This window comes from Euleptes europaea, chromosome 6, assembly GCF_029931775.1.
Source record: "Euleptes europaea isolate rEulEur1 chromosome 6, rEulEur1.hap1, whole genome shotgun sequence".
Classification (NCBI taxonomy): domain Eukaryota; kingdom Metazoa; phylum Chordata; class Lepidosauria; order Squamata; family Sphaerodactylidae; genus Euleptes; species Euleptes europaea.
The window spans coordinates 102889681-102906084 of record NC_079317.1 but is presented as its reverse complement, the minus strand read 5'-3'; the positions used below and the strand labels follow the sequence as shown (position 1 = coordinate 102906084).

Genomic DNA, 16404 nt, shown 5'->3' with positions numbered 1-16404 from the left:
AGTTTCTCTTTGTGGAGGCAGCTGGCTGCTTAACGAATACATGCAGCCCTGCTTACAAGAGCTTGGCAGAAAGAACTGGCTTCTTGATCTGCTTGTGATTTGTTTCCAGTAATATAATGCAAATGCTGCTGGTAACTGCCTTCTGCTGTTATTGCTTTAGAGGTAGAGTTATGGAGCGGCCTTAAGAAGGGACCACCACGTAAGCTGAAGTTCCCAGAACCAAACAAAGTGGTTGAAAGTCTGAAGGGCAACTTTGAATAAAGTGAACTGGGCAGGATTGTCAAAGGTAAGCTCCATACAGCACAAGTCGTTTGTTCTCAGATTTGCTGGGAGTCAGAAAACTACTGGACAGGTCTGACCCACTGATGCAGTTGCTCTGTGTTAACTCTGAATACTACATTACCACTTCACGTTTTTACTACTCAATTGGAGAAGGAAATGGGGCTAAGACATAGACCAGGCTTCATATTCTACCAGTTACTGCCCTTCTTCTGCAAAGCAGCCTTAGGAGTTGCACAAAGCAGATATGGTGTAGGAGGTTTTTGGGGAAAAGCAAATTAACTGCACAATCTCTCTACAAGTAGAAAAACCCATCGCTAATTCACCCTCTGCTGTAAGGATGGGCCTTCCATCCTCCAACTACATATTGCTCTATGTGATCGAGACTATCACGTGCCAGCAGGTCACTTGAATGAGCCACATATATCAAAAGGCTCAGATTAGTAAGTCTTGAGCAGGGGTCCCCAGCATGGTGTCCACCGTTTCTAGGAAGTGGGCAGGGCCAGGTAGGGCTTTTGTCCTGCAAGGCTTCTGATTGGCTGTGCATGTTTTTAAATGTTGCTTTGGCAGCAGCTTCCACCACAGCACATGGAACTGCACTGTTACTGAAGTTCAGCTGTGGTAATCATTTTGTGTCCGGGTCCACTTTCTGTGGCAGCTGTTTTGTTAATAGCTACACAAAACTCTGAGGGAGGTTGCCTGGAAACTTCCAACAGAAATCTAGGTGGCTAGCAAACCTTGATAGCAGCCCTTCAATTCTGGATTACCCTCCCAAGAGAAGTGCACCTGACTGTACCCCTCTTGGTTTCTGCCATCATGTTAATTTATACGTAATCTGTACTAGAACCCAGACAAGCAGGTGCTTAATATACTTGGCACCAGGTGTGAGAGGTGTTAGCTGTTTCTCTAGGAAACTAGAACTTTGGCTAATGATTATTTTTGTCCCCACAGGGCATCAACTGAATTGTCCATCCCTTGTGAGCTGGAGCATTTATGATGGGATATGACCAAGTGGGGTAAACTGCAAAAACCTCAGTCATTTCTCTGAAGCGGTTGCTCTTCCTCCACAAACAAAATGTACCAGATAGTGCTGCCTCCTGACTTTCAAGTCTTTTTACTTTGTCCATCTAAAATACTTGAGAAACTTTCAATAAAGTTCTACTTGGTAATAATACCTGATTCTTCCTGTTTAATTATATTCAGTGGCACAAGGTGTTGGAACAGAGAGTGGCATTGGTCCAGACGTGTGTGGGTTCTGCAACTTCAAACATGATTTTCTGGAAGCAGGCCTTGTCTTAGCAACAGGCAAACCTTTCCTGCTCTCTGGGATTTGATCACCAAAGTACAACTTTCTAGAAAAAGTGGAGTATGCAAAAGATACACTGGGGCTTACTTTTCCCTGCCCAAAGTTCTAGTGGGAAAGCCATTTTATAGTAGTTCTGGGTACCATTTTCAGTGGAGAACTGGGGGGGGACTTCCCCCTCCCTCAGTTTATTTTTGCAATTAAATTATATATTAGGAGTCCTGATGACAACTCTTATGTGTAATTTTGGCTCAAACTCCAATTTAGAAACTGTAAAAGAAAGAGCGCTAGTCATTTTATTTTGAACAAACTGCAACTCAACATTTATTCCATTCTTTGTGCCATCTGCTCTTCAGAATGTTCTTAGATCCATACATTGAGAGCTTTAGTATTTGGTACAGGATCATGGAGATATGGGTCTCTCTGAAGAAGCTGTAAACACAAGGGAGATGGTTTCAATGAAAAAAGGAATTTAACAGTCAAGCTCTGGAGCACCTTCTCTAGACAAAATAGGGGAAACCAGCAGGAGGGTTAATAGCTTATTTGATCAGCCTGTGAATAAAACAGGACAGCTGCCCCAATGTAGTTAGCAGTGGACAGTTCTGACTGTAATACTGGAAAACCAAGGAGCTTTGATAGATTCTTTTTCCCTCAGGTCTATACCCTGTCTAAATATATAGACACTACCACTACTGGCTGGTACAGAACAGAATAAGTACCACTGATGAAAGAAATATCTTTCAGGAGGAGGCCTTAAAATTTCCAGATGAGCAGCTCCCTACTTGAAATACGTTTGAATGGCTACAGCACAGCCAAAGCAGTAGCCACTATTGGGCAAATGTATCAGATGACAACCTTAGCCACCAGGGTAGTCTCTACGGGGGGGATACCTTTGGGGGCAGGAAAAGGGAGAGCATGGCCACAGCTGCAGTGGTAATACACCCCACCAACTGATGCAAGAAATTCAACACTTACATTTGGCCTACTGTCTCAGCACAATGACGTATCCTCCAATTATATCACCTTCCCTAATAGAGGCCAACAGTGGATTCCCAGAAAGCCTGCTGGACTGTTTTACGCTGAAAGAGTACTGAAGGTTTTAAGTGTAACAGCTAGGCAGTTAAGGGTGCTGTTATGCCTGACCGACTCCTCCTCTCTGCATTTCAGACGAAGCTTTCATCTTGGCACTACAAGAACATTCCACTTATGCTAGATAGAATCTAAATCAGTACCTAAGCACTAGGTGTAGCTTTTAACCACAAGCCTACTGCAACTTGCCACAGAACTTAGCTGTTAATGCTGAGAGCTACACATCACTGAAGATCCAAAGCACCTGCTTGTCCCCAAGTCTGCACTCACTAGTTCACAACATCCACCTCAGACTCCGGAGAGGACTCTGGCCGGACACCCTCGTTATTAAAGAAGAACTCCTCTACCCCACCAACGTCTATCTCCTCTTCTAAGATGGCTAACTGGGGAGGCAGCTTACAGTCCAAGTGATGCTGCAATGGGCTCCTTAGCAATGCTTCAGCTTGGGGCTTTGTTTCTGCACCTGAGGTAGCCTCTCCAAAGAAGGGAAGCCCTTGGTTCTTGTTACTGGGCAAGGAGGCGGTATGGCTCATAGCCGCATTCTCCAATACAGGCAACTGGTGGTGAGCTGTCCAACTTTCCTGCTGGGGAGAGGTAAGGCTGCACAAAGGAATGCAATCATTACTGGATTGAGATGTTGCAAGCAGACAGCAACCATTAACGGAGGAGTCCAGAAAGGGAACTCCATTTGTCAAGCCATGAGTTCCTTTGCTGATCTTGGAAGAAGCATGTCTGTCCTGTCCTTGTAAGGGATCCTCTTCTGTCTTGGTCCACTGTGGAGAAACTGCCACTTCTGCAGGACACCAGTGTTCTTCCTCAGCTCCAGCATTTCCTAGTGGAGTGTTACTTGCTTTTGGTGCAGGGCCTGAGGTAGGCGCGCCCTCTGGAATGGTGGCGCCTTGGGACTCCCCAACAGCAGCATCATCTACGAAAAGCAAATCCAGCATGTGTTCCAGCTCCCCAGCAGAAGCCAGGTTGTCATATCGTTGACCCTCAGCCAATTGGTCTAGCATGAACAGCTGGCATGAGTCCCCATCAACACAATCTCTGTCAACCAAGGTCACAGCATCTCCAGCCTCTCCTACTGGGAGCCTCTCCATGAGAGATGAACTCTCTGCTTTTGCAGGCAGAAGTCTGGTAGAGCTAGCTTGCTGGGGTGTGACTGTTACCTCTTGCTCAGGATGTCTAGGTTGAGGCTGGGAGCCCTCCTCTGCCAAAGCATGCACAGAACCTGCTGCTCTCATGGGCTGTACAGCAGGTGGCTTCTGCACCACTTCCCAGCACCTGCCATTAATAACCTTTCTAAGCTTCATTCGGACAACCTGCCCAGCCTCTTGGGAAGGGTTTAAGCTTGGAGCTGGCTCACTGGAGCTGCGTTTTCTACCCTTGGTAGCCTTTGGAAGCAGCGAGGGACTCAAGAAGCCATGCAAATGTCTGACCACTTTGGCTTCTTTGGTGTCATCCTTCAGAGGAGGACTTTTCTTACGCCAGAGGCGCTTACTGAACTTTGAGCTTTTGCTGGAAACAGGGGCAGTATGGTCTTCAGAGGTGTGTGGCATAGGCAAAGGCGGTGAGGAGAGCTTTGGACGGCTGAGCTTGATCTTTTTCGACTCTTGCAAGCCAGCCATAGCTTGCTCATCTCTGGGTCTGGCCTGCTCTGTGTGCAGGTTGCCAATTTCTTCATTATCCACTATATTCCTTACTGTGCCCACAAGACGTTTTTTAGCTTTCGTTGTTAGGAACTCTGCCATAGTGGATGCGTCTGCAGACATCTGGTGTTTGTCTTCACTCTTAATTGCTGGTTTTTCCTTGACAGCTTCTTTCTGGCCGGGATTGCCACTGTTACCTGTTCGCTTGGTGCATGGAAGCTGAACTGTTGTATGCTGCTTTCCTGCAAGTGGATGGGATGTCAGGCAGCATCCGCCAGACGCAGGAGGAGGCTGCATCAGACTTCCCTCTGGAATGGATACGGGACTGGACAACTGTAGGCACTCCCTGTTTAAACGACGGCCCAGTGCTTTTTTTACCAGCTTTCCTCCCTCTAGCTGTAGAGACTCTAGCTCTGACACCTGAAGCTGCCGGGCAGCTGCAAGAACATCCTGAGCTTCTTCCCGGGACACTTCCATCTCAGAGGTGTAGAGGAAATCCACGAGCTTACGCAATGGCCCAATCTTCAACCCCCGGAGCTCCAGCACAACCTTATGTCCCTTGGGAGGCATCTCACGCTCCAAACGCTCTGTGAAGAAGGGGCTGCAGGCTGACAGGATACAACAGTGTGCAGGAACAGCCTCTCCTGTAAATAACATAATCATTAGCAGGAACTGTGTCAACAAACCCCAGATGTACTGCTACCTCCAAAACTCTTCCTGACAAAGGGTGTTGCTCAGGACCCGGCTCTCAAGTACTCCAGCCCCTAATAAACTGTTTCCTTGGGACTTCTCAGGGACTGTTTTTCAGGCATTTATTTAATCTTCCTTATATATAAACACATACAGTTTTGTGTTATAATGTGTGTAGGTACAGAGCTCAGTTCCCATGACTCCTTCTGCATCTGCTACAATCAAATTATAACGCTAAAAATAATTAACTTTAGATCATCCCATCCCCCCCACACCCATCCCCCCCAGGTTTTGAGAAAACTCTGCTGCTATTAAGAATAACCCACTGTATAGGATGGCCTAAAAATTATTTTAATGCATGCACTTGCACTGATACAATTTTCCTTGAGTCAAATATGCTTCAATTTGTTTCAGCAGAGCTTGCTTAGGAAAAACACTCCTATTTGTGTTACAGGAATTTATTTATTTCCCATTGTTCTCCCCAATAGGAACCCAAAGCCACTTACATTAATTTTTTCTTCATTTTATATCCTCACAACTACTCTGTGAGGTAGGTTAGGCTGAGAAAGAGTGACTTGCCCAAGGTCAACCAGCAAGTTTCCATGGCAGAGTACAGATCGAACCTGGGTCTCCCAGATCCTAGTCTGACACTGGTCACTGCACTATACTGTCTCTGAAATGTTACAAACCAAGAACACTACCTGCCTAATGTGCAAGTTCCATTAATATCATATCCATTATTACAGTCAAATAAACATTCCTAGGCATGATCCAGCTGAAGTTAAATACAATGAAGCCTCCCTGTTAGTTTCAACAGGAGAGTTCAGCACATACCGGTACTTATCTCTCTTCAGTTGAAATTAAGGGAACCAGTACAACAGGATTACACTCTGCTTAGCTTCTGAGATCTGATGAAATCGGGCTAACCCAGACTATCCATGTCTGAGCCACTTCAGCCTTATGTAAAGTATAACGTAAAAAATGAGAGGTAACATATCTCATGCTAGCATGAAAGTTATACCCTTTCAAGCCCCTCCCACTCATATAAGAGGATTGGGTACAGGCTGTACTTATTCAATAATGAGAAAAAGGTACTCTGAATATGCAATTTTCATACTTCAAAAGTGTCACGGCTAAGCCATGTCACTAAAAATAATTTGGGGGCTAAGCTCCAACTAAAGGGCACACACCACTTCCTATAGAAAACCACAACTCTAACAACACAAATTAGGGATATTTTTGGAACCTATACAGTCAAGCTACTAGTTAGGAATTGGGGGTTACCGCACTTTGTATTCCCAGCGATGTATTAAGAGTTTGAAAACGTTATAAAAAACATCGCTTTAAAAAGGGTTTTGGATACCACGGCTTATAAATGGTTGGAAGACGTCTTCACAGCTAAAGGGGCCAAACAAAGTGCAAACAGTATTTTTTATAACACATCTTAATATTTAGGATTCACAGAGCCAGCACAGAGACTCTATGTACCCAAGTGATGGGGCACCAAGCTTTTCCCATCAAAGCACCCTTCCTCTATTTCTTTTCAGTTTGTAAGATGATTACCTTCTGCTTGCAGAACAACGTCACAAAATAAGTCAGCCCTCTGCTGGCGGTGGAGCTGCAGGAACACCATGCGGAGCAGACGGGAATTCCGATACAGAATCTTGGGATTCGCAACTGGAGAGCCCATGGCAAAAGAACCTCCCTGTCTTTGTTAGGCGCCAGATTTCTGCAAACACAGAGCTATGAATGTAATTGCCACCCTCTACAAGCAGTGCTCTTTACAGATTTACTCGAAGTAGTAGGCAATGAGAAAGTCCATGTAAACTGTTCCAAAACACCTTCTTAAGTCGACCTGCTTGTCCTCCACAATACCAATGACCCTGGAGAGTGATTTTAGTTTTACATCAATAGATAGGTAGAAAATACAAAGGCTTGGTAGAAAATACAAGAACTTGTGATTTGCCAGCAGTATCTGCATTTTTCAGTTGAACCAAGTAACAATATTTCAGATGCTTCCTTTACCATACAGACATATCAGACCTCAAGTATTCAAGTAGGCGATTTCAGTCAGGGGCACAGAAACCTTGCCTCTAAATACCACTTACAACCAATCCAGAACTGCAGAAAAAGCAGCCAGCTCAAAAATCAAAATTGGTAGACTTAAAGCCCAAAAGGAACTATTCAGGTTGTAAACCAGAATAGCACAATGAAGTCTACCAGATGTCCCAGCTTCTTTTAAACCATCACAACACTGTAGAACATAACAGAAACTCTTTATATCAGAAGCCTATTGCTCCATAGGATACAAAAAACAACACACTGCTATTGCAATGTATCCCTTACAGCACAGGTCCCCAACATGGTTCTCGTGGGCAACATAGCACCCACTGCCACCTTTCCTGGTACCCACTAAGTGTTTTTACAAAGTGGGAAGGGCAACTGGAATGTTTGCCAAGCAGCTGTGCAGATTAAAAGGCATCCTGTTAAACAGCTTCTGCCTGAACTGTTGAAGAGTTATTAGAGTTATATATAACCTCACCCCCTCACATTTTGTGGTTGGCTCCACCTCCTGCAGCAGCCATTTTTTGATTGGAATTCTGGCAGAGGACAATGGGCACAAACGTGCCCAAGCTCTCAAAAAGGCTGGGGACCCCTGCCTTACAGGGAAAGTAATCAAAACTATTTGAATTGTAAATAGGTGTTTTTGTTCATCCTGCAAGGTTCAGGGGCCACTTAAAAATACATACTTTGAATTATTTCTACACTTACTGTGGAAGACCAAATGCCACTCACCATGCCTGGAAAGTACATTTAAACTGGAACAAGCACAAGAACTATGATGATATAGCCAACAGAACAGCCAACCTACCTCACCAGATAAATTTAACAAGTTAGCGCTGGTTAAAAGCCTACCCTATCATCAAAAGGTCAATAGTTTATACCAGGAAAAAATTAATGGAAGGAAACATACTCTTAAGTTCCAGAAAATGGGAGTGGTACATATGTATAAACTGTATTTCAAATAGCATTTGGGAGGTTTCTAATGAAAGAGTCAAATTTTGGCACCCCAAGACAGTCAAGTAAATAAAAAACGCATTGATTTCCAGAGTAATATAATAAATGGCACCACAGAAGCTGATTTTAGTCTGGTGCTTTAATAGTTTTCTGCAGGTGTCAGAGATTTTCAACTCCCAAGCATCAGAGACTGCCACAGCTGTAAAAACAATACCTCTCAATAGTCCCCCTCAAAATGTATTACTCCCTGCAGCTCCACGGATTGTATGCATGTAGTAAAAACTACATACCTTTTACTACTTTACTCATCTTGCATATACAAATACTATTTTTAACTCAATAACCTGGACTGACATCCCAACAGGTATTTAGGTACAATGAGAAAATAGTTAAGTATCAGCTGGGAAATTTGCTCACATGCTCAGGATACCAAGACAGGCATGTTGGAAAATGCTTTTCTTAACAATCCCTGCTAGTGTTTCTGGAGGTTAGCTACCATCTGTCCTGCTCGGAAGTTATCTTCCTTGGTTTAAAGCTACAGTTGAGATCTTTTGTTTTGGGCATCCTGCAATCATACAAGGCTGGGGGTCTATGTGGAAGACACGAAGAGAGAAACTTCTAGATGGAGGGGTTTGCAAGGGTTAAATACACACATTATATCAGCATTCCTATCTCCTCCAACAGGAGGAAGGCAGGCTGTGCATATCACCACACAAGATTAACACAGCTGGCACAGCAACCATTACACAAAACCTGCACTAGCTCCCATGCCAGATAGTCTATTTGTAGAGATTTTTTAAAAATCCACTTCCTATTTTGTGCCCTAATGAATTCCATGGGGTGAGCCAAGAGGATACAAATCATTCAGTTTATATGGCTTCAGACTAGCATTTCTTAAGATTTGACAGTTTTCTCCTTACATGTCTGTTACTTGAAACCAGATTTTTTTTTTAGTTGTATGCTTAAGTACACCTGTAGCACATTTTAGAAAAATACAGCTATGACTGAACTGTGCTGGCAGTTCTATTACTAGTACAATTATCATTGAATAATTATGAGAATTCCCCACAGGCAGGTTGATCATATGCTTCTGGGAACAACTCCATTTTTGATATCCTATGAAATTAGAAGTAGAAAATAAGTTTGTCACCAGTTTCATTTACCTTTAGCAACTGCCAGATACATAGAAATTAACGGTGGGAAGTTTTACCCACCAGTTATCTTCATAAAAGGTTTCCCCTGTTAAATTTCTAGATTCCTGTCTACTGTTAAAGACATGTGCACAGAAAACAAAGGTGGCAATAACCAGTGAAGACGACTGATGTCATTGGTCATTAATATGATTGGCACTTCAGAGTTCACATACAAGATCCCACAAAAACAACATGACTCCAGCTTTTAGACCTGTGACGTCACATGTGCAAGGCAAAATCATGGCCTACCAAGAAACATTCCAAAACAATGGGGTAATGTAAAACCTCACAGAAATCTCATATAGAATTGTCAACTCTTCTTCTAGCAGAATTAATCAGCATTTAAGAGTTGCAACGTAAGAATTTTTGCATGACCTGCTTTTCACTGCTGCATTAATGTTAGTACTACTTTACTACCACAATATGTACACCTAACACTGCTGGCAAGTGCTAATTGTTAAGCAATATTTAACACTTAGGTGTAAAGCCCCATTTATATTGCTGGAGGAAACTAACATTTTTTTGGAAGGGAACAAGGGTACAGTCAGAAACAACTGAGAAGAGTGTCTCTTTCAAGCACAGCATTCTTAATTTGAAGAAGCTACAGAATTTCTCACCATGGTCTGTGCACAGAAGATAACTATCCAAGGGGGGGGAATGCACCTTACCCAAAAAGTTTATCCATCTTCAAATTTCACAAGACCCTACTGCAATTTGACAGGTACAGACTAATCCAGCATAGAAATTACAGAAATAAAATAAAAATAATCAAGTCAGTGGACAAAGTAATTTACTTCAAGATATTTGCCTATTAAATCACACAATCAGCTGTCCTAAGCACTCCGCTTTGATGCCTCCATCTGGAATCCCCAATACAGGCACACAAATTCATATCCCTTTACTCTGCATTAATGCAGAAAGCTACCCTACTAGCTCCCAGCATGAGGCAGAAGTATGCATCAAAAGGGTAATAAAACTCATCCTGATTAGGAGGACAAAGCGGCTAAAAGGTGTTTAAAAGAACAGCCAACCATATTATCATCTTCAATACAAGACCCACTCTAGATAAAAGTTCCACTGCTTAGGAGGCTATAATTAACAGAAGAAATTCCTATCAGCATAACCATGCCAGAATAAAAGCAGCAGCCCAAGTGCTGAGTGTAAATTCTGCCAAACTCAATGGACTACAAGATCAGAAGGAAAACAATAGCTAAAAAATTCTAGAAACAGATCCTACCAAGGACAACAATTTACTTTCATATACTGCTTTGTTCCCTGGTCAATAGCAATTAATTTTATATTATAACCCCTAGATGTTTAATGTGGTGGGATATTTAGTTTGTTAGCTGACTTAGATGCTCGATATCAGGATAAGAGGCAATAGTAGGGTTGCCAGGTCCCTCTTGGCCACCGGCAGGAGGTTTTTGGGGCGGAGCCTGAGGAGGGCAGGGTTTGGAGAAGGGAGGGGCTTCAATGCCATAGAGTCCAATGGACAAAACGGCCATTTCCTCCAGGGGAACTGATCTCTATCGGCTGGAGATCAGTTGTAATAGCACATCTCCAGCTAGCACCTGGAGGTTGGAAGGAATCCAGACAGCACTCACACAATATATTAAAGTGCTAATTTATAAAAAGTGAAAGTAGGTGCAAAAGTGAACAATATATACAACAAGATAACAATAAGATACACATATGAATATATAAATAACAGTCCAGCAGAAGAACAGATTCAATAGATAAACATCCTGAAAATCAGGTGAGTGTCTATTCCTGAATATCCTGTGTAACACGGAGGGAAGGCTCTCGCCTGGGACATCGCTTTCCAGCAGTCTACAAACATAGAGAAGTCTGTATTAGATTATTAAGACTGACTTACCTGTTACACAGGATATTCAGGAATAGACACTCACTTACCTGATTTTCAGGATGTTTATATATTGAATCTGTCCTTCTGCTGGACTGTTATTTATATATTCATATGTGCATCTTATTGTTATCTTGTTGTACATATTGTTCACTTTTGCACCTACTTTCACTTTTTATAAGTTAGCACTTTAATATATTGTGCGAGCGCTGTCTGGATTCCTTCCATTGTCCATACAGCACCGAGCCTTTCTTTTCTCCAGGAGTACCTGGAGGTGGGCAACCCTAGGCAATATACAGATATTTTAAAACTAGCAGTTCACCTGAGAGTCAGAGCCCCCTCACACCACACCCCCTTTACAGAAGTCCCATTAACTCCCTTTCAGGATGACTAAAAGGAGCTATCCCCCCCACACCCTAATAAGAGAGCCCCATTTGTTCCACCCCACCCCCTGCTCTCCATTCCCTCAGTAAGGTCCGCAGCGGGTTTTTCCTCCCCCCCCCCAAAGCTTCCCTCGAGCCCCCCTGGAGCAGCGCGCTCGCGCTCCCGCCACTGAGGCCACACCGTCACGTGCTTCTCCCGCCGCCCCCAAACGCCTTCCTTGCAACGACCTCGGCGACGAAGGGAAAGAGGGGGGGGGGGAAGGCGCAGCACGCGCCGACCGCACCTCCTCGCCCGCTCTCAGGGGCTGCCTTCCCATTGGCTGTCGCGCCAGCAAATGAAAACGGAGGCTGGCTTTTGGCGGGAGGAACAACGGCGTGCTTTTTAAAAACGTGAAGGGGTGGGAAAGACAGTTGGGGGGGGGAGGAGAGGGAGAAGAAGACGACAGTGGGGGGGGGGAGACAGTGGGGGGGGGGAGACAGTGGGGGGGGGGAGACAGTGGGGGGGGGAGACAGTGGGGGGGGAGACAGTGGGGGGAGGGGGGGGAGACAGTGGGGGGTGGGGGGTGGGGGAGGGGGGTGGGGGAGGGGGGTGGGGGAGGGGGGAAGACAGTGGGGGGAGGGGGGAGGGGGAAGACAGTGGGGGGAGGGGGAGGGGGAGGGGGAAGACAGTGGGGGGAGGGGGAGGGGGAGGGGGAAGACAGTGGGGGGAGGGGGGGAAGACAGTGGGGGGAGGGGGGGAAGACAGTGGGGGGAGGGGGGGAAGACAGTGGGGGGAGGGGGGGAAGACAGTGGGGGGAGGGGGAGGGGGGAAGACAGTGGGGGGAGGGGGAGGGGGGAAGACAGTGGGGGGAGGGGGGAGGGGGAAGACAGTGGGGGGAGGGGGGAGGGGGAAGACAGTGGGGGGAGGGGGGAAGACAGTGGGGGGAGGGGGGGAGGAAGACAGTGGGGGGAGGGGGAGAAAGACAGTGGGGGGAGGGGGAGAAAGACAGTGGGGGGAGGGGGAGAAAGACAGTTGGGGGAGGGGGTCGCGAGTTGACCCTTTTGTGGGCTCTTTTGGAAGCTCGCCTGGTTTAAGTCTTTAGCGGGCAATTAAGAAGCAGAGCCGTCTGAGGGGGGAAAGCAGAAAGAGGCAAGAGGCAAACTTCTCCGGCTTAAAGGTTTTCCCAGACACCTAGCTACTGCTCTCTGTCCCTTTTCTGCTGGCTTGTTTCCTCTTTGCGTCTGAGGTGTCAAAGGGGTGGGGAAGTCGAACTGACGATTGGTGGTTAAGAGTACGGGCGCTTTCACGCGTGCTGAGTAATGCACTCTCAACCCACTTTCTGTCCACTTTGCAATTGGATTGTACGGTATGAAATGGCAAAATCCACTTGCAAACAATCATTAAAGTATTGTCGAAGGCTTTCACGGTCATCTACTCTGAAGATTCCGGCCACAGCTGCTGGCGAAACGTCAGGAAAGAAAATTCCAAGACCACGGTTACACAGCCCGGATAACCTACAAGAACCAATCATTAAAGTGTTGTCGAAGGCTTTCACGGTCAGAGTTCATTGGTTCTTGTAGGTTATCCGGGCTGTGTGACTGTAGTCTTGGTATTTTGTTTCCTGACGTTTCGCCAGCAGCTGTGGCAGGCATCTTCAGAGGAGTAACACTGAAGGACAGTGTCTCTCAGTGTCAAGTGTGTAGGAAGAGTAATATATAGTCAGAAAGGGGTTGGGTTTGAGCTGAATCATTGTCCTGCAAAAAGTATCAAAGGATTTACCCTTGGATTTCTCACATTAACAGATCACTTCAGGATACAATGGTTCCATATTAACATACCACACCCTCATTAGCACATTATCTTGATACTTACAGGTCAATGGTTAGCACATTACCTTTGTTACTTTTTGCAGGACAATGATTCAGTTCAAACCCAACCCCTTTCTGACTATATATTACTCTTCCTACACACTTGACACTGAGAGACACTGTCCTTCAGTGTTACTCCTCTGAAGATGCCTGCCACAGCTGCTGGCGAAACGTCAGGAAAGAAAATACCAAGACCACGGTTACACAGCCCGGATAACCTACAAGAACCAATCATTAAAGTGGGTTGAAAGTGCATTATTCAACATGTGTGAAAGACCCTACCTCACAAGGGGCTAGAAAAGGCCCCGGGGTAGTCAAGCACTGACTCTTCCTATATTAATAGCTATATGTCTTGGGGAGGGGAGGGGACTGAACAAATGCATATTATATAAATGCAGTCGCATGCTTACATTCTGCCTGCTGAATTACTACCTGTCATGCAGGACCCCAACGTCAAAAATAAGCCGCAACTTAAAGGGTTCCTCAAACAGACACTCATACAGTATTACCAAGGCTTTCCTTGAAAGTTTGACCACAAGGGGGAAACCGAGACCCCAAAGAAACACACTTCCTGTTATTCTTCGTATCAAGAACATGGAGATTTGAAGTTTCCTTCCTCTATATCAGTCGTTCCTAACCTTTAACCCACTATTGCCCATCCAGCACGCAACATTACTACTAAATGCCCAGTTTTTAAAACACATATTAAAATAGCACTCCAGAAAATGCAACTTTATTTATAGAGGTATATTTAACATATGCATATAATATACAGGAATATGTTATTTGAGACCATTGTATCTGGTCACCCTCAGAAGCACCTTAATGTTAGGTTATATTATTACCTGCGTGTGCTGAGAAGGAGCAACCTAAAATCCCAAATGCTCTTCCCCCATTTGTCCCAAAAGTTGTGAATACTTCCCAAGATTTGTAGACTGCCTCCATTAAAAACCACTGATCTATTCTCAATTGGTTGCCCTTAATGAGAGCCATTTTACACATTGTAAAAAGCAGGTGATACAGCAGTGTTCTCCAACAGGTGGTTTGTTGGCTGCTGCATAGTAGTTCATGCATATTCAAGACTAGGAAAAGATTGCAAAAATACATACTCTATATATTGTCGAAGGCTTTCACGGTCAGAGTTCATCGGTTCTTGTAGGTTATCCGGGCTGTGTGACCGTGGAGAGACACTGTCCTTCAGTGTTACTCCTCTGAAGATGCCTGCCACAGCTGCTGGTGAAACGTCAGGAAAGAAAAAACCAAGACCACGGTCACACAGCCCGGATAACCTACAAGAACCGACATACTCTATACTTAAAAACAAACAAACTTTTATTTCATAGGATTTTTTCTGTGCTGGTTTGCAGCTGACAGCTTTATTTCTGGTGTTCTTCCTAGTTTTCATGTTCTGTTTCTGGGTCAGAACAAACCTTGGCAAGTAGCTCAGTATATTTTTCAGTACTCAGAACTAGCGCTAATTTATTTTATTTATTTACTTACTTCATTTATACCTTACCTATCTCCCTAACGGGGATGCAAGGTGACTTACATTGTTTTCCTCTCTTTCATTCTATCTTCACAACAACCCTGCGAGGTAAAATACAGAGTGTGTGACTGGCCCAAGGTCACCCAGCAAGTTTCCATGGCACAGCTGGGATCAGTGCCGGATTTACATATAAGCTAAACAAGCTATAGCTGAGGGCCCCACTCTCTTGCCCCCCCCCAAAAAAAATTTAAAGGAAAAAAAAAGATGTACATTTCCAAAATATAAGATAAAAAACAAATAAAATAAAACCTACATACAGCAACAGTGTTTTGTGTTGTTTAGGCTCCTATGATGTAAGTAATGGGCCCCGCCTGTTAGCCTGCTCCCTAAAATATCACTGGTTTGCTCATTTCTATATATAGGGTGCCTACATTCTGCATGGACTGGTTGCAAATGGCTTTAGATACCTATTAGGTCCATAAATTACCATATAGCATATAATTCACAGTGGGTAGCCGTGTTAGTCTGTCTGCAGTAGTAGAAAAGAGCAAGAGTCCAGTAGCACCTTAAAGACTAACAAGGTATCTTCTTCAGATATCTGAAGAAGTGAGCTGTGGCTCACGAAAGCTCATACCCTGCCAGAAAATATTCTTGTTAGTCTTTAAGGTGCTACTGGACTCTTGCTCTTTCCATACAGCATATATTCAACACAAAAAAACAGCGACAATTTGTTGTTGACAAAGGGCAGCTGGACATATAAAGGGCCCCGTTACCTTCAATAGCTTAGGGCCTCATCAAACCTAAATCCGGCCCTGGCTGGGATTCAAACCTGGGTCTCCCAGATCCTAGTCCTTACACACTAGCCACTTTTTTTTTTTTTGCAGTGAAGACGCAGCCAGTGTATGGCAACCCTGTAGGGTTTTTAAGGCAAGAGACATTCAGAGGTAGTTTGCCATTACCTGCTTCTGCATACCGACACTGGACTTCCTTGGTGGTCTTCCATCCAAATACTGACCAGGTTCAATCCTACCTAGCTTCTGAGATCTCATGAGATCAGGCTAGCCTGGGCTATCTAGGTCAGGGCTCTACTATACCACACTAATTAAGAAAAATGTTGGCAATGGAGGATATGCAACAAGTGACTTGTACATTTTCTCACATTCCTGGAGATTGTGCATACAAAAAGCTCCTCTTGGATAAAACTGAGTTTTCTTGCTTTAAGGATATAAACCACACAAAAGAAAAGAAAAATGGTCAGTGCATCAAGAAGAGGGATAACTGACCAGAGGTAAAGGGCAAAGTCAACAACATTTACGAAAAGCCTGTGGCGGGGGGGACGGTTTCCGCGGACGTGTCTTAACAAACCTGGCATAGGTAAACAACTGTAGAGGAAGACTTAAACAGTAAAGATGCCACAACAGAGGAGGTCCTATCTCTGGTAACCACCCACCTGAAGATGAAGGCACACACAGAGGTTTCCAAAGATCTTAACTGATGGGCAGGTATGTATGGGAGAGGGTGATCCTTTAAGGATCCTGGTCTCAGTCTCTTTCAGATTTTAAGGGTGATACTGACCTTTTTAACTGTGCCCAGCAATAGGTT

The 16404-nt window shown here is 44.6% G+C and overlaps 2 protein-coding genes across 2 annotated transcripts in view; one reads left to right on the top strand and one right to left on the bottom strand.

Moving 5' to 3' along the window:
- The window catches only part of SELENOH (selenoprotein H), a 416044-nt gene extending 414667 nt beyond the window's left edge, over positions 1-1377 (top strand). Inside the window, exons 4-5 of the mRNA XM_056850826.1 lie at positions 161-286; positions 1231-1377. Of these exons, the coding sequence (XP_056706804.1) occupies positions 161-261 (101 nt within the window). The 3' untranslated portion in view covers positions 262-286; positions 1231-1377. The remainder of the gene's footprint in view (positions 1-160; positions 287-1230) is intronic.
- A 1563-nt stretch (positions 1378-2940) lies between these two features.
- On the bottom strand, positions 2941-6700 carry BTBD18 (BTB domain containing 18). Its single transcript, XM_056852017.1, has 2 exons — positions 6574-6700; positions 2941-4964 (listed from the first exon to the last, which is right to left on the bottom strand). The coding sequence occupies exons 1-2, from the start codon at positions 6698-6700 to the stop codon at positions 2941-2943; spliced, it is 2151 nt and encodes a 716-aa protein (XP_056707995.1).
- Positions 6701-16404: the final 9704 nt, after the last annotated feature.